The 23,046-nt window shown below is 37.6% G+C and overlaps 5 protein-coding genes across 9 annotated transcripts; 4 read left to right on the top strand and 1 right to left on the bottom strand.

The window, feature by feature from the left end:
- The first annotated feature begins 96 nt into the window (after positions 1–96).
- On the top strand, positions 97–4,149 carry LOC119999551 (ER lumen protein-retaining receptor erd-2.2-like). Its single transcript, XM_038847171.1, has 6 exons — positions 97–426; positions 1,323–1,522; positions 2,490–2,630; positions 2,820–2,900; positions 3,651–3,775; positions 3,870–4,149. Exons 1-6 carry the CDS (start codon positions 204–206, stop codon positions 3,916–3,918), a joined length of 819 nt encoding a protein of 272 aa, XP_038703099.1. The 5' UTR covers positions 97–203; the 3' UTR covers positions 3,919–4,149.
- Positions 4,150–5,296: 1,147 nt separating this feature from the next.
- Positions 5,297–6,172, top strand: LOC119999654 (gibberellin-regulated protein 1-like). 2 transcript variants are annotated; one of them, XM_038847350.1, is made up of 3 exons: positions 5,297–5,474; positions 5,589–5,637; positions 5,724–6,172. In XM_038847350.1, exons 1-3 carry the CDS (start codon positions 5,391–5,393, stop codon positions 5,903–5,905), a joined length of 315 nt encoding a protein of 104 aa, XP_038703278.1. In that variant the 5' UTR covers positions 5,297–5,390; the 3' UTR covers positions 5,906–6,172. The 2 variants fall into 2 exon arrangements, with proteins under 2 accessions (XP_038703278.1, XP_038703277.1); XM_038847349.1 differs by having other exon boundaries at positions 5,319–5,474; positions 5,586–5,637.
- A 3,113-nt stretch (positions 6,173–9,285) lies between these two features.
- On the top strand, positions 9,286–15,480 carry LOC119999255. Of its 3 annotated transcripts, none has more exons than XM_038846727.1 (13): positions 9,286–11,136; positions 11,375–11,541; positions 11,641–11,698; positions 12,103–12,227; positions 12,336–12,543; positions 12,627–12,915; positions 13,013–13,082; positions 13,165–13,228; positions 13,439–13,487; positions 13,575–13,665; positions 13,762–14,109; positions 14,184–14,396; positions 14,738–15,480. In XM_038846727.1, the coding sequence occupies exons 1-13, from the start codon at positions 11,064–11,066 to the stop codon at positions 15,293–15,295; spliced, it is 2,313 nt and encodes a 770-aa protein (XP_038702655.1). In that variant the 5' UTR covers positions 9,286–11,063; the 3' UTR covers positions 15,296–15,480. The 3 variants fall into 3 exon arrangements, with proteins under 3 accessions (XP_038702655.1, XP_038702654.1, XP_038702656.1); XM_038846726.1 differs by having other exon boundaries at positions 13,427–13,487; XM_038846728.1 differs by having other exon boundaries at positions 11,065–11,136; positions 11,359–11,541; positions 13,427–13,487.
- A 160-nt stretch (positions 15,481–15,640) lies between these two features.
- Positions 15,641–18,588, bottom strand: LOC119999256 (AP-2 complex subunit sigma-like). Its single transcript, XM_038846729.1, has 6 exons — positions 18,428–18,588; positions 18,213–18,311; positions 18,074–18,124; positions 16,797–16,970; positions 16,076–16,135; positions 15,641–15,893 (listed from the first exon to the last, which is right to left on the bottom strand). The coding sequence occupies exons 1-6, from the start codon at positions 18,428–18,430 to the stop codon at positions 15,852–15,854; spliced, it is 429 nt and encodes a 142-aa protein (XP_038702657.1). The 5' UTR covers positions 18,431–18,588; the 3' UTR covers positions 15,641–15,851.
- Positions 18,589–20,409: 1,821 nt separating this feature from the next.
- Positions 20,410–22,742, top strand: LOC120000954 (WEB family protein At1g75720-like). Of its 2 annotated transcripts, none has more exons than XM_038849133.1 (2): positions 20,410–20,796; positions 22,111–22,742. In XM_038849133.1, exons 1-2 carry the CDS (start codon positions 20,632–20,634, stop codon positions 22,603–22,605), a joined length of 660 nt encoding a protein of 219 aa, XP_038705061.1. In that variant the 5' UTR covers positions 20,410–20,631; the 3' UTR covers positions 22,606–22,742. The 2 variants fall into 2 exon arrangements, with proteins under 2 accessions (XP_038705061.1, XP_038705060.1); XM_038849132.1 differs by having other exon boundaries at positions 20,493–20,796; positions 22,105–22,742.
- Positions 22,743–23,046: the final 304 nt, after the last annotated feature.

Genomic DNA, 23,046 nt, shown 5'->3' with positions numbered 1-23,046 from the left:
CGTCACCTTCACCAATGTTTTTCTTACGTCTGGTGGTTGAACACCCGAAACCCAATATCCAACTCCCACCATACACTGTTCAATCACACGCGTCCGTATAAATAATATGAAGGGAGGAGGCCAAACCACAAATCTATCGAACCTTGATTTGCAACTTCGACTTTCACAGTTGCACACGAAGAGAGAGGGGAAGGAGAAGGACAATGAAGGCAACAAAGAGACCGATCCACGCGGTGGCGACATGGGTCCGGCGGCAACCACCGAAGATCAAGGCATTCTTGGGGGTGATGTTAGGAATTGCTGTTGTTTTGTCTCTAAGACTGATCGTTGAAGATCACGACAACCTCTTTGTAGCTGCCGAGGCTGTCCATGCCATTGGAATCTCCGTTCTAATCTACAAGCTTATGAAGGAGAAGACTTGTGCTGGTAATGTTTCATCTTTTCTCTTTTTTGGGTTTTGTCTATAATTTGTTTTTGTTCGCATAGAAATAGAATGCTTGGTGTAGGTTTACGTTTCAGAATTCGTACTTTCAGTGTTTGATCATATCATGTCGAAGGGTCCACTGCATTGATTTAATTTGGGTTTTTTGTGGGTTTTCAGTTCTATTTACAAAAATGTTGAATCTTGTCTCAATATTTAGATTTTTATTTATCTGAGAAGAATAGTACATTAACTGAAAACAATGCAGTCTGGAACTGGTTTAGTCTTTGAATGGGAGCCTGACTATCACAACCTTACGTTGTCTAAATGCATAATGTCTGATGGCTTGAAATTGAGTGGGAAGCTTTCAGCTTTTAGCCATTTTTGGGTACCATAATTGTTGGCCACAAGTGTTAGATGCTCTCTCCTCAATGATGATTGAACAGTGTATTAATTTCATACCATAACCGAGTAATGTGACTCGTACCCACCTAATAGTTTTGGATTCTGGAGAATTGTAATCTTGTGTTTCCTTCTAGAAGTAGTTGATACGATTAACCTGTCTTGATGTCAAATGTTTTTTCTTGTCTTATCTAGTTATCTTGCTTTGGGCTGCTACCAATTTTTGCAGCATGGAGTACGTATAATGAATATTTAAAATTCCATGTAAAACTTTAAGTGCACTGATTTGGTGTGCATCCAATGTGGAAAACATTACTGCATGCAATGTATCACTTTGTTTTGACAACCTGTAGTTTGGTTCTCTTTGGTTATCCTTCTTTCTCTTTATGCTTTTTCTACAGCGGTTCCTAGTTCATATTTTTTGGTGGATTCATCCTGATCTTCACTTCCTTTCATATTCATATGTTTTGCTCTGATATTAACACTCTACAGTCTACAGGACTTTCACTCAAAACACAGGAACTAACAGCTATGTTTCTAGCTGTTAGACTCTATTGCAGCTTCGTCATGGAGTATGATATACATACATTGCTTGACTCAGCTACACTGGCAACAACCTTGTGGGTTATATATATGATTCGTTTTAAGCTGCGGTCTAGTTACATGGATGACAAAGACAATTGTGCAATTTATTATGTGGTGAGTGTTGTTTAAATTTACTTTCCTTTTCGTACTTCTTAATAATTTCTTATGTCTTTCATTCTGGTTGACTTCTTTAGTATACTCATATATATAATATACTCCATGTTCTTAAAGTTTCTGAAGTTGTATGTTGTGGTGATGTAGCAATATTTGTGCACAAGTCTATTTTCATTTATTGAGATAAGAAACCAAAGTTCTCTAACCAAAAGGGAGATATGCCCTGTGGGTGGACATAAGATTTCCATCATGTAGTGGGTTCATTATATAGGAGGTTCGGAGCACATCTACAAATAAATGATTTACTAGTTTTGGGTTCAGCTCTCAGTGTTTTTACCATCTCTCCTTATCTCAAAGTCTGATTCCAGAAATAAAAAAAATAAAAAAATAAAAAATTCCTTTTGTGAAGATGCTGGAATATATGGTCGAACTTTCAAGTTAAATTAAGCCGGCTTATGTCTAGTCTTTCTTTGACCCTGCCACCACTGTGGAAGACTTATGCACCAGAGTTATTTAACTTTACCTTTTGACCCTTTTTTTTTTGGCTTAAGCATGTTGATCTTTTGTGTCTCTAACTACTTGCCTTAAGTTATTCCTAGTTTGGTAATTGGTACTTGATACTTCTAGGATTTGGTAAGCAACAATAGTTACGGGGGTAATGATAGTTTAGCTTGTAACTTCATTTTTGGCCTCCTTTTGAATTTAACAATTATGAATTAATAATCCCAATTCCAACCACCTTAGCATTGAGCATGATCAAATGCTAAATTCTTCATTAAATAGACACATTCTTGTGAAATCCGATTATCCGTCTATCTGGGATTTTTTTATTGCACTCTTTAATTTCTTGGCATCTTCCGTTTCTTCAAGTGTTATACAAATGAAATGTATATAGGCGGAACAGTGTACAACTTAGTTGATTGAAGGTTGTTTTCCTAATATACTGTGTTTTATTAACTCATTGTAGGTGATACCTTGTGCTCTTCTGTCTTTAGTTATTCATCCAACCACCCAACATAACATAGTTAACAGGATTTGCTGGGGTTTCTGTGTCTATCTGGAAGCTGTTTCAGTACTCCCTCAGCTACGAGTCATGCAGAATACAAAGGTATGATAGAAGAATACCTATACATTCCTCTAAGTTTTTCTTAGGATGGAAATAAAGAATATGAGAATTAATTTGCAATGATTTTTACAATAAGAAATTGTACCTATTTCACGAGGGTTTTGGAGTTTTTGACTTTTAATTTTGTTAATATTACATCTTATGATACCTTTTATTTCGTCCACTTTTCAGATTGTTGAACCATTCACGGCGCATTATGTGTTTGCCCTTGGAGTTGCTAGGTTTTTGAGCTGTGCACACTGGGTCCTTCAGGTTTGGTGATGCTGCATATAATTCTTATAGACTGTTTGCATGACTATATGATTTGGTTCTTATATTTGAAATTGCTTTATGAGATGCGTTGGAGGACAAACCAAACACTAGTAGGAGTTGCAAAGACGTGTGAACTGTGTTGCCCTTGCACACTATTGGTGAACAGCCCCAAAGCTAACGTATTAACGTTGTTGGTTACACATGACCCATGGTTGCCTAGTATATATTTGTCAGTATTGTGGCAATACTTGTTAATGAGGTCAATCTTTGTTGGTTTTGCTACCGTGTAGACATGGTCTCATAAGAGACGCACACAGTGGTATGGCTGCTGTTAAATATATGGGGCTTATATTCAGCTGGGTTCCCATGCAAAATAGCCACTGTCTGTGAGGTTTATACTATCATGCTCCATTGATCATGGGATTCCAAGGACCTTAGTTCTTACATTGGTGGTGCTGGATTTATCGAACAATAATATGATTTGGTAATATCTTATTCTTACGGGTTTCAGCTTTCAGGTTAACAATACTGGTGAAGGTAATGGCCCATAAGTTATACTTCGACTCTCACCATTTGAGTCCTGGGTGAAATGTTGAGTCGCCTAAGATTGCCGATTATCTTAGTTTGATTCTTCCCATTGTAACAGTTCTGATGCTCTCAGTTTGATCATTCATGAACTATCCATCAAGTCCCATTTACTTATGGTGAATAATTCTAAATATTGGGTCATTGCGACGCTCGTTTATGCAGGTGTTGGATACTCGGGGACGCCTATTGACAGCCCTGGGTTATGGATTGTGGCCTCCCATGGTTCTCTTGTCAGAAATTGTCCAGACTTTCATTCTTGCAGATTTTTGTTACTACTATGTCGAGAGGTATGTACTTGACTCTTAATCTTGCTAGATTTTGGAATTCTGCATATCCAATACATAGAGAGATGGCTTGAAAACTGTGTGTTTCTTGTCACAGCCTTGTTGGTGGACAACTTATCCTGCGTCTTCCCTCCGGAGTTGTTTGAATTCAGTTCACCGAGGCTATGAGAGTAGAAGATTGGCAATGTACATTCACAACTTCCACCAATAAATGGAGATCTTGGAATGCAACTGCCTTTCCTTCCTCTGGCTTTTCATCTCATTTTCTCTTATTGTAGCTTATAGAGTGCTGCTTAGCGATTAGTGGACCTTGGAGTTGGCAATGGCATACGTTAAATTTTGACATATATAATTTAATAGTCATTATGATAACAAAATCTGTGCTGCATTCTCGGTAATTCATTACGAAAATGATAAAGATTTCAACCATTGGTATCTCATCTGTTAAGTTGGACGTGATCCAATTGAATTCGTGAATTCAACATGTTTCACATGATATAAATAAAATTATGTGTGTTGAGTCGCCCAACTTGGAATAATTAAGATGTGAGTAGTTGCGAACCTGTTCAGTTTGTGAACCGGCTCCCCCTGAATGATATAAGTAAAATTATTTGTGTTGAGTCGCTCAACTTGGAATAATTAAGATGTGAGTAGTTGCTACCTTCCTGGGATTCCTCTGCACTCCAATTTAATCTTCCTGGGATTCCTCTGGGTTCCAATTTATTAGATTTTTTTTTCCCATTAGAAAGAGAGAGAGAGGCAGGAAACAGTAGTCCAGCTGTGTTATTATGTGGTACAGCTATCAAACTCTTGGATCTAATATGACAAATGTTTCTTGAAAAAAGCAATTGTCAATTAAGTTTACAGCTGTGTTTTATCTGTATTAATTGTACATTTAAAAATCAATTTATTGTTACCTAGACATCCACGAATTGTATATGCATAATAGTTTTAAAATATCTATTAAAAGTTCATTAAAGAAAATACTAAAAGTTTGAATAAATTACGTTGGGGTGATTGTTTGTCGCAATTGAGGAAAATTCGATAACTCATATCATGTAAGAATTTACATTATTTAAGAATTGGAAAATTAACTCTCCCAACGGAGATAATTTTTTTGGGGATTGTAGCGTCTTTCTATTAATGAAAATTATCTTTTATTAAAAGAAAATCGGTAAATTAATCTAAATTTTCATGATTATCGTGTGCTTTTAAATATTCCTCAAAAAATGCCCCGTGAAGGAACATCAAACATGGTACATGCGTGCACGTGACTAAATATTCTAAATGTCTGTCGCCTGTATAATTAGAGATCCCAATAATTATTGATATTTCAATTATTTCAACTCTAAATAGGTTTCGTGTACATTATGTAGGACACATGCCGTTTACGAATTCATTTAAATCCTGTATATCTAAATCAATAGTTTGGATAATTGGGATTCCAATTAGTGAATTATTGTGCGTACATTTCTACAACTAATGTAACTGGATATCAACTACTGCTCGATCTTATCAGTACTGCACTTATAAATACCTCCACCCCTCATTAGTGGTCGAGCAAGATCTGGAGTAATCTACACACATTGATCCAGTTCCAGTTTAGTTGAGTTCAGGCATGGCCATGTCAAAGCCTCTGATTGCTTCGCTTCTACTCATTTCTCTTCTTCTTCTTCATCTAGTCGAAGCTGATCATGAGTTGGTAATTAAACCATACACTTCTACTTAATTATTTATGCCTTTTAATTTATTAATATACAAATATCTTCTCATCATTTAATTTTGATCAAATATTATTATGATTTTTTTTTTAAAGGGGAATGCAATTTATCAGGCACCAGCATATCCTCCTACTCAGAAGATCGGTACTTAATTTATTGACATTTCATTTAGTGTTTGATTTGTTTATTTATTTTGAAATAGTTGGTGGGTGTTTATGAGTGTACTGCAGATTGCGACGGGGCTTGTAAGGGGAGATGCCGGTTAACGAAGAGGAAAGATCTGTGCAAGAGGTTGTGCGGATCTTGCTGTGGGCGGTGCAACTGTGTTCCTCCGGGCACTTCCGGCAACTACGACGCCTGCTATTGCTATGCTCACTTGACTACCCCTGACGGCAGGCGCAAGTGTCCTTGATTGATTTCTATTATGTTTATTCCAAGTTTGAATTTGGGTAATCAGCCTGTTGTATCCAATGATCATCAGATTAGATCTCCACTCCACTTAATTACTTTCCATGCATAATAATTATCATCTAGTTCCATTAATGTATTAGATCTTCACTCCACATAATTACTTTCCATGCATAATAATTATCATCTAGTTCCATTAATGTGTGCGAGAGGTCTTCAAGTCTCATGGGTGTTTTTATTATCAGAATTTATAAGATAAACTTTTGCTCAACTTAGTGTGGGCGATTGTCACCATGCGTTATCTTTTCACTTGGATTTTGATTAAGGTCTCAACGGATCCATGAGGGTTATAGGGTTTCCCATATAACTCTGCGTGGGCCTCGGCTCAGGTTTTAACGGATCTATGGAGTTGTGGGGTCTTTTATGTGGCTTCGTATTCCAAAACGTTTAGAAAGAGAATTGCCAAATGAAAAACCCAAACCCGACCGCTTTCTACTAATAATTTGGGCCCCCAACTGTATACTTATCAAGGCCCATTAGTCAAAATATGGGTCCAGTACTCATCATGAGAGCCTGGTCACATGCGTACAACTGTACAAAACCCAGTTAGAAATTGCTCTCAAGAGCACAGTCAAAGCACTTGCTAATCAACACTAAAAAGAGCCAAAATACTGGTTCAGAGATCATCAGTTTGTGCATTTATTAATTATCATTTTTTAGTAACCGATAACGACATCATACAATTTTGTAATTTGAACATTTGATATGAATATAAATTCAGACCATTAGGCTTGGGCACACAATATTTTTTTCACTTGACAACCGGATAAATTTGATCAAAATTCAACTCGTGACCACAAGGATATTGCTTCCAGTGAAAATCGAACTCATAACCTCCCGAATTCATACAGTTTAACTCCATAGACATTCACCAATCAAACTATCACCCAAGTGATTTATTTGTTCGTTTCATTATCTAGAAACTCCACCTTTGTCAAGATCAACAGGTTCATCCTCTCTTCTTTACTACTATCTTAAACTTTCCTCTCTTATCTCTCTTGCTATATAAGTACTACACAACATCCGCCATTGCTGTAGACAGTAGGGACCTTAAAACTTCAGTCTTCGAGCAATTGCCATCAACAAGACTCTCATAGGCATAGCTTAACTTCTCATTTTTCTTCATTCTAAGGGTGCGTTTGGTATGGGGGTAAGAATTTAGGGGTATAATTTGTTACCCTTGTAAATGTTACAAGGGTAATAACAATTATGGAGAATAAGTGTTACCCTTGTTTGGTAAAGAAGGGTAAAATTTACCCAAGTATTCATTACTCTTGTTTGTTACGACTATACATTACTGGTGTAATACCATTACCCTTGTTTGCTATTATTGCAATGAACCAAACTAGGAAAAAGTGAGATTATTTTTTTTATTGTTACGACTATCATGTACCAAAATTTTAAAAATATAGATACATATGCATATATATACACACACAGCTAGACATATATATATATATATATATAACAACAATTGTTAGCAATTTCAACAAAATAATTTGATAACATTCAAATCCATGATAAAGACGTAACACAAGAGTAGGGGTCACCATTTGGTCTGTGGGCCTAGGTCCGAGCCCGGCCTTGCCCGACCCCTTGGGCTGGCATGGACTCCATTTTTTGGGTCAGCCCGACCCGAAGCCCGACACATCTAGCCAATTTTGGCCATGCCCGAGCCCGACTTTATTTATTTTTATATATATATAATACATACACATACACAGACAATGCATGCACCATCTGTGTATATGTATACTATATATATATATATACTGTCTGTGTATATATATATATATATAAATAAATATTATATATATATATAATACACAGATAGTGTATATATATATATATATATGCAGACATGCACTGTCGCACTATCTGCATATATATATATGTATGTATATATATACACAGACAATGCATATGTGTGTGTATATATATGTGTGTGTATCTGTATATGTATATATATATATGTATGTATGTATATACACAGACAGTGCATATATATATGTGTGTGTGTGTCTGTGTATATGTGTATATATAACTTATGGGCTTTTAGAATTTTTTATTTAAAGGGGTAATAGGTTGGAGTAAAACTTCTCATTACTTTTTATTACCCAGGTTCCCCCACTAGTAAACTTTATGTGTAAAAAATAAGCTCAATTACTAAAATTTATTACAAGAGTAAAAGTTATACTGACATAATAAACACAAGTAAACTTAAAATTTAATTACCCTTATAACCATTACACCCCATTACCCCTGTACCAAACGCACCATAAGTGTTAGCAACTTTCTTTCACATTTTCAGGAAAAATCACTGATGAGGTTGAAGAACCCCAGCTCCAAGAAATAGGTGATTTGTATGCTCTCTCACTTTAATTACTAACTTATTAAGCTATATCGCAAATCGGATTGCCATATAATCCAAACTAGGCTTTCTGAGTCTAATAACCAAAGACGAGGGCCTATGAAGAATAAATCAGTATAGATTTGTGGATCTGAGCGAATAGTATCCTTGATATGTTTGGGCTTAGATTTCCAATATTAACACAAGTCTATAACATTCAATGAAACCTATAATTAACACGTCAATGAATTTTAATTTTGAACATTTCAGATTGTGACTCAGCTTGTGGTGTGAGATGTGGATTATTACTTATGAAAGAGAGCACGTGGTACCTGCTGTGAACGGTGCAAATGTGTGCCTCCTAGAACGTTACGTATGGGAACTATGATACTTGTCCCTGCTATGCTAACATGACTACACATGGTGGTCGACACAAGTGCCCTTAACACACAACCCTTAAATCAACTATTAAAAATGTTTTAATGGTTAAATTGGGGAATATATGTCACAAAAGATGTCGTGTAATGGTTAAGTATATGTGCTTTACACAATGAGATGTTTGAGCGCTTGGCACGCCAGGCCTTGTAAGACCCGCCAGCCCAGCCCTTGGGTCCTAAGCGTGTTGAACCATGAAATTAGGAGATTCGCGGGAAGAAGGCTGGGCTCACTAGACCCCCCAGCCCGGCCCTTGGGCCTTAATCGGGCTATGGCCTATGGGATTTGAGATTTATGGGCCAGCACATGAATCTAAACAGACGGCCCATGAAACTTCTGGGCCTGACTGTGGGCCGTGCTGGGATGGCCCGACCCACTTTAGACCTCTAAGGCCCACTAAGCTGATCAATTGCATCACTAAGTCAGGCATGGTCTTGATTAGTGTCAGGGTGTGTGTACGGTGTAATGGTCATGTGATGATTTTGCGGGACGTGTAAGTAAACTCCCATATTCATTATTCAATACGAGCGGGAGGCAGTTCCTTCATTTTCTCTGACTCCAGGCTCTGAGCACACGACCCATGAGGTAATGGCATAACCGTCTACTTGTATAAAAGCAAGGGTTTATGCGTCGTTTCACATAGAGCGGAGAGCCAGAGTCACGCACCACGCGAGTCCTTGCCGTGCCGGATCCATCGCAGAGAATCAAATCAGTTAAATGATCACCATCATTTTATTCAATTAGTCGTCGAGACTCGCCAACTCCATCGGGTTCCTTCGTGACCAAGGCACCTTTTTCTGGTCGAAGATTTCAGGGCGGCTCTCGTTGAGAACGATTAACCAAACTAATCACATCAGTGAAGGGACATCAACATTTTTTTGTTGTCTGCAGCAGCAGACTGATCGATAGAGATTGTCAGTACAGTGAACTCTGCCCGTACTCTCGTAATGCCGCGTGGCTTCCATCTGCGATAAAAGTCGTAGATGCTGGGGCCGGATTTTTGTTTCGGTTGCTCGGCTTTGAACTCCTTCGCATGATAGGACGTTCTAGTTGAAGAAACAATCGAACGGCCATTAACTGGGAGAAGTTCAAGTTAAACGAATCGTGGCCGTGGAGAGGTGGCACAATGACAGGTATTGTCCGATGTGGATGCCACGTGGAGATGCTACGTCGAATGTTTGGCACGAGATCCGACGGCTGCGGAATGGTGTTGATCATGAACCGTTGATGACAGTTTGTGTATAAATGCTAAGGGACTGTTTTTGGCGCATTTAATGGGCGCGTAAAGCTTCGGACTTTTCGTCTTTTTTTTGGAAGTTCAGAGAGACAGAGAGAGAAGCTATCCAGAGCTAAGAAGAAAACCTTCAGTACATGTATAGGCATAACAATCTGCCATTGTTATATTTTCAGCTGAAAAGGAGTGTTTTCAAGTTTTCAATTAAGATATTGTTCAATTTCAAATAATGTACTGAGAAGAGTTGGTAATGCCGTAATGGTTGGATCTGTGTGGAGTAGAGTGATAGTGGGTTCTGGGAGATTCATTCGTTAATTGGGTTCAATTCATCTGAATCTGGGAAAGTTGAGATTTAGTTTGATTGGGTGAAGCCATAGCTTTTCTTATGGTTTCTTTCCTTTTCTGTGGTTTTTGTCAGTAATTTGGGATGTGAGACTGGTTTCCCTTCTTTTCTCTTCTTTCCCTGCTCTTTTGATTTTCTTTTTTGGGTGCGAGTTTCTCTCACTCAGTCACTGACTATATACCTGCTTTATTCACGAAGAACCTGATTCTCTCTGAACACGAGAAACGAAATAACTTTTTCGCTTTCTTTTTTCTCAAAATCTCTTTTGCGTCCTTTTTGTCTCTCTCTCCCTCTACTCTTCTGTTCTATTCAGTGTCCAGTCTTCGCCGTCTCGCACCGAAGAGGGATATCCGGCAACTAAATTGATTCTCTCTCTCTTTCTGGAACCCGAACGCCACTTTCTCGCTTCTTCATCGGCTAACATTTAGCAATCGGTCACTAAACCAAACGACTCCTCTCCCTCTCTCTCTTGTCTACCCTGTTTGCCATTTTTGTTTCATCACTCAATTGTGAAATCCAGAAGAGCTCAAACCCATTTTCTTTCTGTCTTGAAGCTGAATTTGAAGATAAATACGGACAAGTGAAGGTAAAATATCTTTTGTGTTTGGGTTGTTGTTGAGGTGTTCGTCTCAGGTGGGGCTGTTTGGACCGATCCGAAGCCATTGAAGCCGTTTTTAAAGAGCAGATGCTGTTAGTGTTGTCGTCGTTATTGCTGATATTATCGTGACGACTTGACGGAAATGGACAAGGAACGGGACGCGAGGAGTGGAGCGAGTCGGTTCTCTAAACAATCTGGACACAAGCTATCTTCCGGTGAATTGACGCTACTCTCCCTCCCCCTCTCTCTCTGAATTCTTCTTATTCTTTTTTACTAAACGAAGAAACAAACGCCGCCCGTTTTACTTGTCGTTATCTGCAAGTAACAACTCGTTTGGGTGATAAGAGTTCTAGAGATAATATGTGTCCTTAAATTCTTTCTTCGGTGGTGGTTTGCTTTTTTGTTGTTGTTGTTGTTGTTGTAATAAATGTTCATAGGCTTTGTGATTTGAAGGATTGAATGGTGTTGGCGTTGGTGGTGAATTTGGGTCTTTGGAGAAATCGAAGAAAAAGAGAGTTAAAAGATTGAGCGCGGTTCGTAAAAATAGCCGGAGCTACGAAGAGATGGGTTGCTGCGATGTCTCTGTTGGAGAAGATGAGCATCATCCTGCTGTGACTAATGTATGCCATTGAATCTTGCTTGCAGATGGGTATTTACTAATTTATCTTCTTTTTTTGTGTGTAATTTTTAGTGGATTTTTGTTTATTTGTAATCTGCAGTTCTTTGATGATGGCAATGGCGTTCGTAATTCCCCTGTTCCGAGGAAGCTGCGATCAGGTTCGTGGCTTGGGAATCAAAAGCCGAAGATATTTGCTTTTTCTTCTGGCTAGTCTCTTTTTTAACTTTTGTAGTTTTGGATTAGAATTGAAGGGAACCTGAAGCTCTCTGTCTTTCCTTCTGTGGCTTTTTTTCTTTCTTTCTGTGGACGAAACGTTTGTGTTTATTTAATTTAATTTAATAATTTTGAGCTGTGGCTGAACTTCCACGGTGAATTATTTTCCAAATTATTATAGTTTGTATAAGATTTAATACCTCTTTCTATTCTAACCAAAGGTGTTCTTTAGCTTTAATGGACAATTTTTTTTCCCTCTGTTCTTAAATTTTAGGAAAAATAAAAATGGTGATTCGGGATTTGCAATAGCATTGAGTTTTGGCATATAATTTGAATATTTCATTTGCAGCCATGAAGAAGCGCAACCGAGAATCTGTATCACCACCTTTACCTGATTCAAAGAAGCTGAATCAAGCAATTAGGGAAGCTGAGTTACGCAAAAAGGACGGTGCAAAAAAGCCCAGACTAAATATGGTTATTAATCTCTGCCTACCAATCTTGATTATTTTTTAGTTCTTTAATTTTTGGGTCCAAGCATTTTAGTAGATGCTGATATGTTGCAGTTCACTTTGCTTTCCTTAGAAAGACACAGACTGGTCCCACAAGCAAGCTGGCTCCGGGCCAATCACTAAAGATGAGGAAGAAGTTGTGGAGACCCTGTATTCTTTGGCTGGGATGTTCCATGACAATGACACTACGTATCAGGATAAAGTAGATTGTCAAGAAGAAAATCCTCCAGCTTCTTCCGCTTTGTTGGAGGCAGGGGAAGGTCCAACATCGGCTAAAGAAGGTTTTCCTTGTTTATTTCTAGTCGCAATCTAAATTTGTCTCTTTTGGCTATGTTATGGTCTGCTAAGTTTTTTTGTCTTACAGATTCTGTGAAAGACTTGAGTTGCCCCTCCGAAACTGCTGAACCTATCGATCCCTCACCCAATGTTCAAAACTTTGCTGAAGAAACTGTTGAAGTGGATTCTTCGAACCAACCTGTTGGTCAAGAACAATCTAATTTACCCAACTGCAAAAAAATAAGTGTGAATTTAGATAGTGTGGTTCCTCAGCTAAATTCACCGGTCATTCCCTTGTTGCTAAAGAATGGCAGTGAGAAGACACCGTGCAATGCTATTGACTTATGTATTCCACCAGAGCAAAATCAAGAGACTGGGTATGTAATGGCATATCTTTTCAATCATGGGCATAAACAGCTTTTTCTTTGTAATTTTATTTGCATTTTGTGGACTTATTTGCCTTCGATGATGCAGCATGCTAAAGGAGTCCAGTAATGAGGAAAGCTCTCCTCTTCAACAGAAACCAGAGGCTGCATTGGGACTAGTGAGTGTAATTTCCAAGCCTAAATCTAATATAAAAGTCAAAACATACTCTGACTTGAGGTTGTTTATGGGTTATTTTGTAGACTATGGCAAGCAGAGATCAAATGAATCACCAACAAATGAGGAACAAGGAGCCCAAGAAAATTTGTATGGTTCTTTATTCATCAGAGGTTTCAAATTATTTACTGTCATTCTTTACAATTGGCTGCAAATGAGGAACAAGGGAGCCAAGGAACTTATTTCGCATTGGCTGCAATTGCTCAATTCTGAGCATGTGGTAGTTAATTGATGCATATCTTTTATCTGGCTCTCCGTAATAATTGCTTATTCATTCAAATGACTCAGCATTGTGGCCAGGCTTGTCTTCAGCATTGCCAAATGGTGCCCAGGGTCATGGTCCTCCTCGGTGGGAATTCTTTTTGTCCTCTGTGGGTTTTTATCTTTGTAAGAACCATGTTTTCCCCATTTTTCTAATTCAATTTTGGTATATCAGGTCCTCAAATGTTATAGTTCCTGTTTGGTTGGATAGTTCTGTATCTGTTTCTGGACAAAATTCATTTGAGAATGGTTCTTCAAGTGGAAAGGTGAAGAGTAGTTGTAATTTAGCCAGTACTTGTCTCACATGCTTTTACTATTTCAAGCATATGAAAGGGAATTTATGGTGTTCTACTGAAATGCAGATTTCTCAGGTGAAGAATGGTAAAATTTCTTGGAAAAGGTGTGCGGCTCATGTTTATATCAGTCATCAAATTCGAGCTCTAAAGATGCCGGATGGTGGAAATAGAGTGCAGTTGTATCACAACCATTCGAGACAACAAGAGATACCCAACCAAGGAGTACTTGCGGGAGAGAAAAATCTCAATGGGATTAGAAGCGGCTTAGATGGAGTTTCTTCTGCTATCAGCTCTAGTAATTGTTCTGATAAAAAATTAAGTGAAGTTAATAGTGATATTTATTCGCACGGAAGGCTACATCAAAATCAGCCTCAGGCTTCTGTGGCATCCAGAGAATACCCGTCACCAAAGCAGGTAAGCTTACACATTGCAATTGCTGTTGGTTTCTTGCCTTTTGAATGTTCTGATTGATCTTTGTCTTCTGGCAGGGCTTGGATCTCTTGTCTCTGTCTGCTGGGAGTCTTGGCATTGAAACTAATAGCAGTCTTAGCAGAACTGTAAATGGGCCGGAACAATCTTCGCAGCTGCAAGTTCCCCATCTTCAATTATGTGCCCTACATCCAATGCTCATGTTTTTGTCTCTCCCCCAAATGCATTGCACCTCCACTTACCCTGATCAGCCTACTGCAGCAACACAGCAGGTTTAGTTTTTTATTGGGTCTTGTTCATACAAGTTTATTTTTGGAAATTACTGAAGAAACTTGTTGAAAAGACATTTTGCAACTCTTCCAATTTGTTCACACTCTTTGTAAGGTAGTCCATGGACTCTGGTACCCCAAATATATCGCCCCTTGACTGAGCAATTACATAGGTATCGACACTTCTTGATAGGGCAGTGACCCAGCAAGTTATCTTTCAGTAACTCAAGATTACATGTTTCACCAAGAAAACTCTAGTGGTTTACTCTCTATTGTTTTTCCAGTTTCTTTGTTTTCATTTTTGTCCTAATGTCATAATCTTATCCTGCAACGCTTTACTGCAGGCTCAGCTGCAGTTGCACCATCCATATCTTGGCAAACCATTTTATGGTCCTAATAAAAGCACCACATTGTCGACGAAGCCACAGCAGCAGCAGCAGTTGCAGTACCAACAACAACGGTTTTGGACAGCTCAGCTGGCTTCGCAATTCTCGCCTGCTGGAACTTCCACTTCCATGGCACCATTTCCCAGCTGGCACAAAGGGAGGCAAGACTCTACTGCCATGATCCCATGTTCGCAGCCCGCAATCCCTTCTTCTTCATCGTCTTTAGAATTACTTGGCCCCAGGTACTCTCAAATTTCTCAGCTGCAGCAGCAGATCCCACGTTCCCAGCTTGCTATTCGTCCTTCGCCATCTTCTTTAGAAATACCTGGCCCCAAGTACCCTCAAATTTCTCTACAACAGCAGCAGCAGCATCTTATGGCCATCAGTTCATCATTGCCTCCTGCTGGGGTGAAAAGGCAAGATCACCACCTATGTGGTGTTTATGAAGAAACTGGCGGTGGTTTCTGTGCGAGCGGGTCACTTCCATTGCAATTATTCTGCAATGAGCGCCGCTGAAATTCGACAGGCGCAATGTAGTTGATGAGATTTGAATATATTAATAACATTGTTTTATCCTTTTCTGTTGTTGATACTTTTGCACTTGGTGCTTGATTTTGGTATGATCCTAAAGAGAATATTTGTGAAAGATGCTTCTTGGGATGAAGACAGCATAGAAGGGAAGCAGACACAGATGCTGAGTTTTGGCCTGAGACCTCAATTGAATTTCCCTGGTTGTTCCCTGCATATCCCAGCAATCAACTAAAGGAGGATACTCTCAGAACCCAAGATTGGCCTACCAGAGACAAATCAAAAGCCTTCTCATGGTTCAAGCATCAGTTTCAAATTCAATTGAAACCAAAAAAAAGGGACTAGCAATTTTCAAATTCAATTGAAGATATTACAACGGAATGGTAGCAGAAAATGGGTAAACACAGGACAATGAAGAATTAAAATTCATTTTAAAAAGAAGAAACCCACAAAAGGCTAATGAGGGAAAAGACATCAAAACTCATAATCTAACATGTACTTAAGACTACTACAACATAACCTAAGACTACTACAACATAACCAGTCAGTCCAGCTTCTCCAGTTCTCCCATTCTCTCTATAATTGCCTGCACGAAAATGAGAAAGCATCAGGCTCACTGTTAACTTAAACTAATAAAGAACATAAAAATCGAAAGAATCTAAGGGCATTTGATGTTCCTGGAGTAAGTACAACAATTGCCAAAACTAATTGCTCTGATTACATAGATAACCAACTATCGTGAAAAGTAGAAAAAAGCAGTCATCGCACCTTCTTGCTTGTTTCTTGGAGTTCCCCAGCGAGAATAAACTCATCAAGTATCAAATAGACCTTTAAGGACAGGGAAAACAAGTTAAGTAAATCACAGTGAAGCACAACAACAATAAAGTGACCATAACAGAGAACGGATCCATAGAGATGAATAGAGCGCAATGCGACTTATATTTGAACATCTACAGCAACATATAGCAATGCAGGCAGATAGGCTTAACACTGAGTACTAAGCACACGTACTTTCTTGTATCTTCCAGTAGGAACTAATGGGAAAGACTCCAGTAACAAATTGCATTTCAGGCAGGCTAAGATTGCATATATCTTACAATAATTGTTTCACATATGAGCCTATTGCCTCCCACAAAAGCACATTGCATAATAAAGCATAACATAATTATCCGGGATATCTTAATATGTAAGATAACATAATAACTAGTGGCAACAAAGAACTTTTTGAGGTGTGATGTCAAAAGGATCACAAAACAATGTAACTATCGTTTAAAACATCATATTATCATCAATAAAACTACTTAAAGCCAATGGCACAGCTCAATCATTTAAAGTTCGACTAAAATTTGCAGAGAAAACCATGCCGATAATTGATGGAATTTTGGTCCTGAGGTTTCAGAACCAATGGCCAATATGGAGAGTCTTTGTGTTCCAAGAAGGATCAAAAATTTAATTACCGACTGAAAAAATGATCATTGCAGTGACAAACCTTGTGGAAATTAAACACCAAATCTAGCTCGCACACATTGCTGAAAAAATGATCCAATATCTCGACAAATAGATGGATGCACTCCAAGTAAGCCAATTCGTTATCTGTTATGTCAACACAGAGGGAAAAGAACAATCCAGCATAACGCCTGTAGATTACCTTGTGTGTACGAAACTGCAAGAGCCATTATCGAGTTTTAAATCTTTAACCATGTAATATTTCAAGAAAAGTTATAACATCCTTAAATTCAAAAGCCACAAGAAGAAATGAATGAAAAGCATGAAAATATAAAGAAAAACAAGATATATGTTCAAAATCTCAAATCAGTAAGGGCTGGATAGATGACTGATTATGCTTGCCATGCTAGTAAAAGAAAGCAAGCTGCATATGAAATATCCAAAATTTTTATCAACAAATGCATTGGTTACATGTGCCAACATCCCCTTTCAGGGGCTCTCTTCTAAGAAAAACCAAACTGAAACATCTGTAAGGTACAGAATAACTAGTTATTTTAACAACTAAGGCAGCCAGCGAGTTAACTCCAACAATAATCAAATATCAGATGTAATTGACAAGCTTATTTTCAAATTACTGGATTCAACAGCCCACTCAAACATTTTGACCAAGAATTTGATGATACTGGAGGGTTGCATCCAAGCCTTCATGTGTATAAGTATATTTGAAAAGAAAACATGTTCCCTGCTCTTAGTCATTAATGAAAGCTCCAACTCACTAATCATTTAGTAATTCATGATCCAGGATAACCAATTAAAATAGACATAACCCCAACAAACAAACTTAGATTAATAAGGAAAGAAGTAAAACCCTGTGGCCCGTACTGCTTCCATAAACTAAATTACTAAGACTATGAAAGGAAAGGAGACCAGTTCTAATATGACTCAGCATCTGGAATATGGCATTAAAATTTTCATTCAGTAGTCATCTTTACACTGCGCTACAGAGTTGTTTTGGCGGTTATTATCGCCAAAGAATGCAAACACTTGAAAAATCCCAATATAGAGGCACATTCTGCAGAATTTATGAAACATGAATTCCAAAACAACTCTAAATACACACAACAAAACCTAGAGATTACAAGGAGAAAATCAAACCAGTTCCAATCAGAACAAAATGTTAGAAGGTAGAAGGATGAGAGAGGGTATTAAGGGCTCAAAGAATTGGCAAGAAACGACAGAAAAGGATTTTCCTTGTTTCCCTATATTTTGTCAAATGACCAAACAAAGCATAAATTTGAAAGCTAGTCTGCAAACATTAACCTCGACGAAATTCGTGAACTTGGGATCTCTGTTCACCACGAGCCGATGAACCTAGGAAGGAAAAAAATACAATCAAATTCGAAACCCTAGAAAATTCACCTTAAACAAATAGAAAAACACAAAATTGAGGAAATTATACCTCGTATTCGACCTTGTGCTTCTCTGAATCCTCGAGAGGAACGTAGTACTTGGCCAGACGAGTCTTGCCTTGCCTGTTCTGAAGAAGTATGAATCGGATCTGCCAAGACCATATATTTCGTTAACAAATTGGATCGATTCTCTCATCTCCTCATGATCTAACTAAAAATTTTGCACCAATTGAAGCGAAATTAACATGAAAAACTAAAAAAGTACCATTCTTTGTCAAATCGCGAGCGAAAAGAGAAACAATTAACGTAGGAATTATGTGAAATCAGCTGATGTCTACGGCTCAACAATGTCGGACGTGTTGTTTACTTGCAGCCTCCAGTTCGGAATGTTGAAATTTCGCACGAAGAGAGGAAAGTTAGCGTGTCTTCGTCCACACGAATAAACCTAGTGATTAAGTTGATCGAACGGTTAGTTTTCTTTCATGCTCTGTTCTGGGGGGGCTGGAATTGCCAGTTTGTGAAATTGTGAAATTTTTTAAAATCTGATCCATTGATTCAATCTTATGGCTCAAATTAAAACTCTCCCTCATCTTGATGATAGAATTATTTTCTGTATATTGTTTTTCCCTTTTTCAAAATTTCATCTTACTTTCTTCTACCTCCCTTCCATCCTTCCTTTTACTAATTGCAAGATCTCCTTGTCCAGGTTTTGGTTCATCTCTGATTGAAGAGCCATCACTCATAGCGGACACTTTAACTAGGTTCTCATTTTCCACCCAAAGAAAGAACAGTCAACGGGTATTATGTTTAAGATTAGAGAGAGGCGTTTGATGTTTGGTTCTTCCTCCTCTCTTATGTCGAACAAGAAATTACGATGGAGGATTTATGAATATGTAAAGCCAACATGATTTATGAGTCTGGGAAGCCAAATGTCCATCTCCACACACACAACAGAGAGAGAAAAAGCTGTATCTTTAAGAGAGATTCTATAAAGAGATATGAGACTCTTTTAATCTGAGCCATAAGATTGGATCAATGGTTCAGATTTAACAAAATTTCACAATTTCACACACGGGCAATTCCAGCCCCCCCAATCCCGTTCCCCCAAGTCTTTGGTTTTCAACTTTTCATTTGCAGTTGCACAAATAATCGGGTGTTGGGGGGCCGGTGTAGTAAAAACCACAACAGCCCTCGCTCGCTGTAGCACATTTGAGGTAGTAAAAAAATTTTATTTATTTTTTAAAAAATTAAAGATGTGTAGTATTTGGTCTAACGAATTCAACAATATATTTTTTGTTCGAAACAAAAATCAAATTTATCGCGATCGAAACATCGAATGTTTTGAGTTTATATTCAACGGTTTAAAATTGTTAAATTTGATTTTTGTTTCGAACAAAAAATATGTCATTAGAATCGTTACACCGAAACTACACATATATAATTTTTCAAAATAAAAATAAAAAAATTTTCAATCCGAAAATGATATTACGGTGGGTGCTGCTGTAATAATTTTACAACAGCCCCCCAAAATCCCAAATAATCACAATGCTACTTGAAATCCCTAAAATCAATCAAATCACTATTTTCTTCTCTCCTCTCTCTTGTCCTAAAAAATAATATTGATGTTATATTGAAATAGAATAAGAATTCTCTTATGCAGATACCTATAAATTATATTAATTTATGTACACTTTTTGAGAGTATAGATGAGTAAAATGACAAGTGAGAATCATTGTTTTGGGTCCCACAAGTTTTAAATCAAGGGTGAGATTGAGGTGTGTAAATTAATATAACTTACGGGTATCCGCATAAGAGAATTTCTGTGAAATAGCAGATGTGGGTTGGAGTCGTGTTAGAAAATATATCATAAAATACTTTTTGGGGTTAAAATAGGAGAAATCATGTACCCATTTTGGGGTAACGCTTTGACTTGCTCTTAATGTGAGAGTATATGAGTTTTCTTTATAAATCACTTGATGGTTGAATTATGCTAAACCGATGTGAAATTATAATCTTAAATTGAACCCATAACTTTTTGAGAAAAAATGGTATTTGTATGTGGTGCTTTAAATTTAGAAAGACAAAATCTCGATGACCAAATATCAAAATTGGACCCACAAACGAAGACCCAATTGGTGAAAATGAGATTGGAGTTTGTTAAGTATAGGTGAAAAGTCCCATTCTTTAGCCAAATAAAAGCTTGCAGAATCAGACCCAATTAAGAAAACACCCACCACCAGGCACCAGCTTCCCCTTCAAATTCGAATTCTAGTGAAGTGGACGCCAAGTAACGAAGCTCCCTCTGCCCCCAATATCTTCTCTCCTCAACCAAATCGTTCACTAACCACCCTCTCTCTCTCTCTCTCTCAAAGTTGCTGTCGTTTTCCTGTCTCTCTCGAATCTTAATTAAAAGGACAACCTTGTTGTCTTTCTCTGAGTCATTAAATCCACTCGAGTCTCTCTGAATTTATGTCTCTCGAAGAGTGTAAGAACATGGAGGGTGGAGATGGAGTCGCGAGAAACAAGAGGGCAGAGATTGATACGAGGGCGCCTTTCAGGTCGGTTAAGGAGGCCGTTATGTTGTTCGGTGAGAAAGTTTTGGCCGGCGAGCTCTACTCCAATAAGCTCAAACGGGTAATTAATTAGCGATGTCATTACTGGCTTAATTATTGTGATTACAGTTAATCTCCTAATAATAATACTGTGTTAATCCATGCTTAACAAGTTTCTACTTGGCTTAATTAGGAGACATTGATATATACCTTTTTGGAACGACTCTCACGGAAGAACAAATGGTCAACCTATTTCAAATATGAATCTATCTAATACAAAAAGCAATAACTTGCATGAGTATCTCAATTTCAGTTCAAGCGTGGTCTGATTCACACTCCATTTTTTGAGAAATATTTATGATCTGAAAAAAAAAAAAAAAAAAACCTGAGTGTTTGTCTAAAGAGAAATGACATACATGTATAACCTTACAACGAGATTGTGATTTATATATTTTGTTAAAATTGAAATACCTACATATATATATATATATGTAGTGACGCTTGTATACCAATATCCTGACTTAGTTCAAAAATCGGACGCCCGTAGGTGAGAATTAGGGTGTATGTATATATATATAGAGTAATCATAATGGTACGTTCAAATATATATATTTTGTTGAAATTGAGTCATTGAGATGTATAGTTATCTGCGTATATTCTTATATATATATATATCATGATTGCTTGTCCCTGAATCCAAGTTCCCTAGTTCATGAACTGTGAGAGTACTGCTACTCCAGCCATAGAATTTAAGACTTTTTTTATCTTTTGAAGGAATAAATCTTTATAGAAGCTAGTAGTATATGTATATATAGCTTCCTGTAATTATTTATAATACTATAATTTAAAGAGGTTACTTTGTCTTAGAATCTCTCTTTGGCCTTTGCCCTTTTGTCATGGGGAAATTATGCCTAATCATGTTGTATGCATTTGTCCTTTGGAAAGGGTGGCAAGAAAGCATATCCAACTATACAAACAAATCCTAGTTAATCATAAAGTAGAAACATGCATTTTCATATATTCCATGAGAAATCACACATTTGATTTGTATTAATGATTTATAAGTCTATTTTTGTTAGAAAATTCACCCCAATACCTACAAACTAATTATTTTACGCATTGGACATGAGTCTACACGGCTTTCTTTTGGGTCGTCGCACATAGTACTTAAGTTTAAAAAACATTGGTTGTGTAAGAGTGAGTGAACATTTGATAATTATAAACCACTCCGTTGGGTCGTGTCAAACCGATGTGAGATTTTTAGTCTTGACACTCTCTTGTATTTGTGGGTTGAGTTATATCAGATCCAACAAGTGAACAGGTTGAGACATGTCCAACCGGACTGAGACTTTGCTCCGATACCAATTTTCACTAAATCGTACTTGTATAGATGCAGGGCAGAGGAAGCGAAAACGAGAACGAACCATCCAAATTGGGAACCATTACAGCAGAGCTAGAGGAGACAAAACAGAGCCTTGAAAAGGCTAAAGAAGAAAGCATGTTAATGGCAACCAATCTCTCCTCTCTTCAAGAAGAGCTCGATCAGACAAAGCGAGAGCTCCAACGACTGAAGCAACCAATCAAACCAGTAATGGAGACAGAGATTGAAGATGTCCAAATCATCGAAGAAGACTCAACAAAGTTTGAAGTGCCAAGAACACAGAGGAATGTCAAAAATACTTGTACTCATGATGAGAAGAGATATGTGAGCTTTGCTCCTCCGCCTTCGTTGGCACAAGTTATGGTACCAGCAAAAGGTGTTGAAGTGCTGGAAAGACACCCTTCACTTAGAAAGAAGAAGAAGAAGAAGGCATTGATTCCTCTTATTGGAGGGATCTTGTTCTTCTCTAAGAAGAAAGGAACTGCTACTGATGCTGCTGCATTCAAGTAGATTATTATTATTAATTCCATTAGAAATAAACAAAAGTACGTATAATTGATGACCTTTTTGTACTCGTATGAGGATAATTGTTTGTGTTATGAGAATAATTGTGATGTAATCTCATCCAAATTTACTTTCTTGTATTATCTAATTTGAGGACTAATACCTATCAGCTATCGATTTTTGGACACATATCACGGATGCCGTTAAGAAGGTTGCTCTTTCTCTGGGTACTGTGACTTTTAGCCATGTATCTGTGAGTGTAATAAAATTGCTCATATTCTTGATAGAAATTCCAAGAATTTTGGGAGGTTTCTACATTTGATTGGAAATTTTTTCCATCTGATATCGCTGTGGATTGTATAACTTGTTTGGAAAATGTCCTAGTTTATTTATTAAAAAAATAAATATTATGGAATAATAAAAAGAACGCAATGACCAAATGGCACT

This window comes from Tripterygium wilfordii, chromosome 6, assembly GCF_013401445.1.
Source record: "Tripterygium wilfordii isolate XIE 37 chromosome 6, ASM1340144v1, whole genome shotgun sequence".
Taxonomy (NCBI): domain Eukaryota; kingdom Viridiplantae; phylum Streptophyta; class Magnoliopsida; order Celastrales; family Celastraceae; genus Tripterygium; species Tripterygium wilfordii.
The sequence above is the reverse complement of the archived record's forward strand: the minus strand, read 5'-3'. Positions and strand labels throughout refer to the sequence as shown.

What these genes read in the sequence shown, in the direction of transcription:
- LOC119999551 (XM_038847171.1), top strand. Translation starts at nt 204, where the DNA reads ATGAAGGCAACAAAGAGACCGATCCACGCGGTGGCGACATGGGTCCGG. An exon ending in ATTGTGCAATTTATTATGTG is followed by an intron (nt 1,523 to 2,489) that starts GTGAGTGTTGTT and finishes AACTCATTGTAG; the next exon opens with GTGATACCTTGTGCTCTTCT. An exon ending in GAGTCATGCAGAATACAAAG is followed by an intron (nt 2,631 to 2,819) that starts GTATGATAGAAG and finishes TCCACTTTTCAG; the next exon opens with ATTGTTGAACCATTCACGGC.
- LOC119999654 (XM_038847349.1), top strand. Translation starts at nt 5,391, where the DNA reads ATGGCCATGTCAAAGCCTCTGATTGCTTCGCTTCTACTCATTTCTCTT. An exon ending in TCGAAGCTGATCATGAGTTG is followed by an intron (nt 5,475 to 5,585) that starts GTAATTAAACCA and finishes ATTTTTTTTTTA; the next exon opens with AAGGGGAATGCAATTTATCA. An exon ending in TCCTCCTACTCAGAAGATCG is followed by an intron (nt 5,638 to 5,723) that starts GTACTTAATTTA and finishes AGTGTACTGCAG; the next exon opens with ATTGCGACGGGGCTTGTAAG.
- LOC119999255 (XM_038846726.1), top strand. Translation starts at nt 11,064, where the DNA reads ATGGACAAGGAACGGGACGCGAGGAGTGGAGCGAGTCGGTTCTCTAAA. An exon ending in CAGAGGCTGCATTGGGACTA is followed by an intron (nt 13,083 to 13,164) that starts GTGAGTGTAATT and finishes GTTATTTTGTAG; the next exon opens with ACTATGGCAAGCAGAGATCA. An exon ending in ATGGTTCTTCAAGTGGAAAG is followed by an intron (nt 13,666 to 13,761) that starts GTGAAGAGTAGT and finishes ACTGAAATGCAG; the next exon opens with ATTTCTCAGGTGAAGAATGG.
- LOC119999256 (XM_038846729.1), bottom strand. An exon ending in AGCACAAGGTCGAATACGAG is followed by an intron (nt 18,125 to 18,212) that starts GTATAATTTCCT and finishes TTTCCTTCCTAG; the next exon opens with GTTCATCGGCTCGTGGTGAA. An exon ending in AGTTCACGAATTTCGTCGAG is followed by an intron (nt 16,971 to 18,073) that starts GTTAATGTTTGC and finishes TGGCTCTTGCAG; the next exon opens with TTTCGTACACACAAGGTAAT.
- LOC120000954 (XM_038849132.1), top strand. Translation starts at nt 20,632, where the DNA reads ATGTCTCTCGAAGAGTGTAAGAACATGGAGGGTGGAGATGGAGTCGCG. An exon ending in ACTCCAATAAGCTCAAACGG is followed by an intron (nt 20,797 to 22,104) that starts GTAATTAATTAG and finishes GTACTTGTATAG; the next exon opens with ATGCAGGGCAGAGGAAGCGA.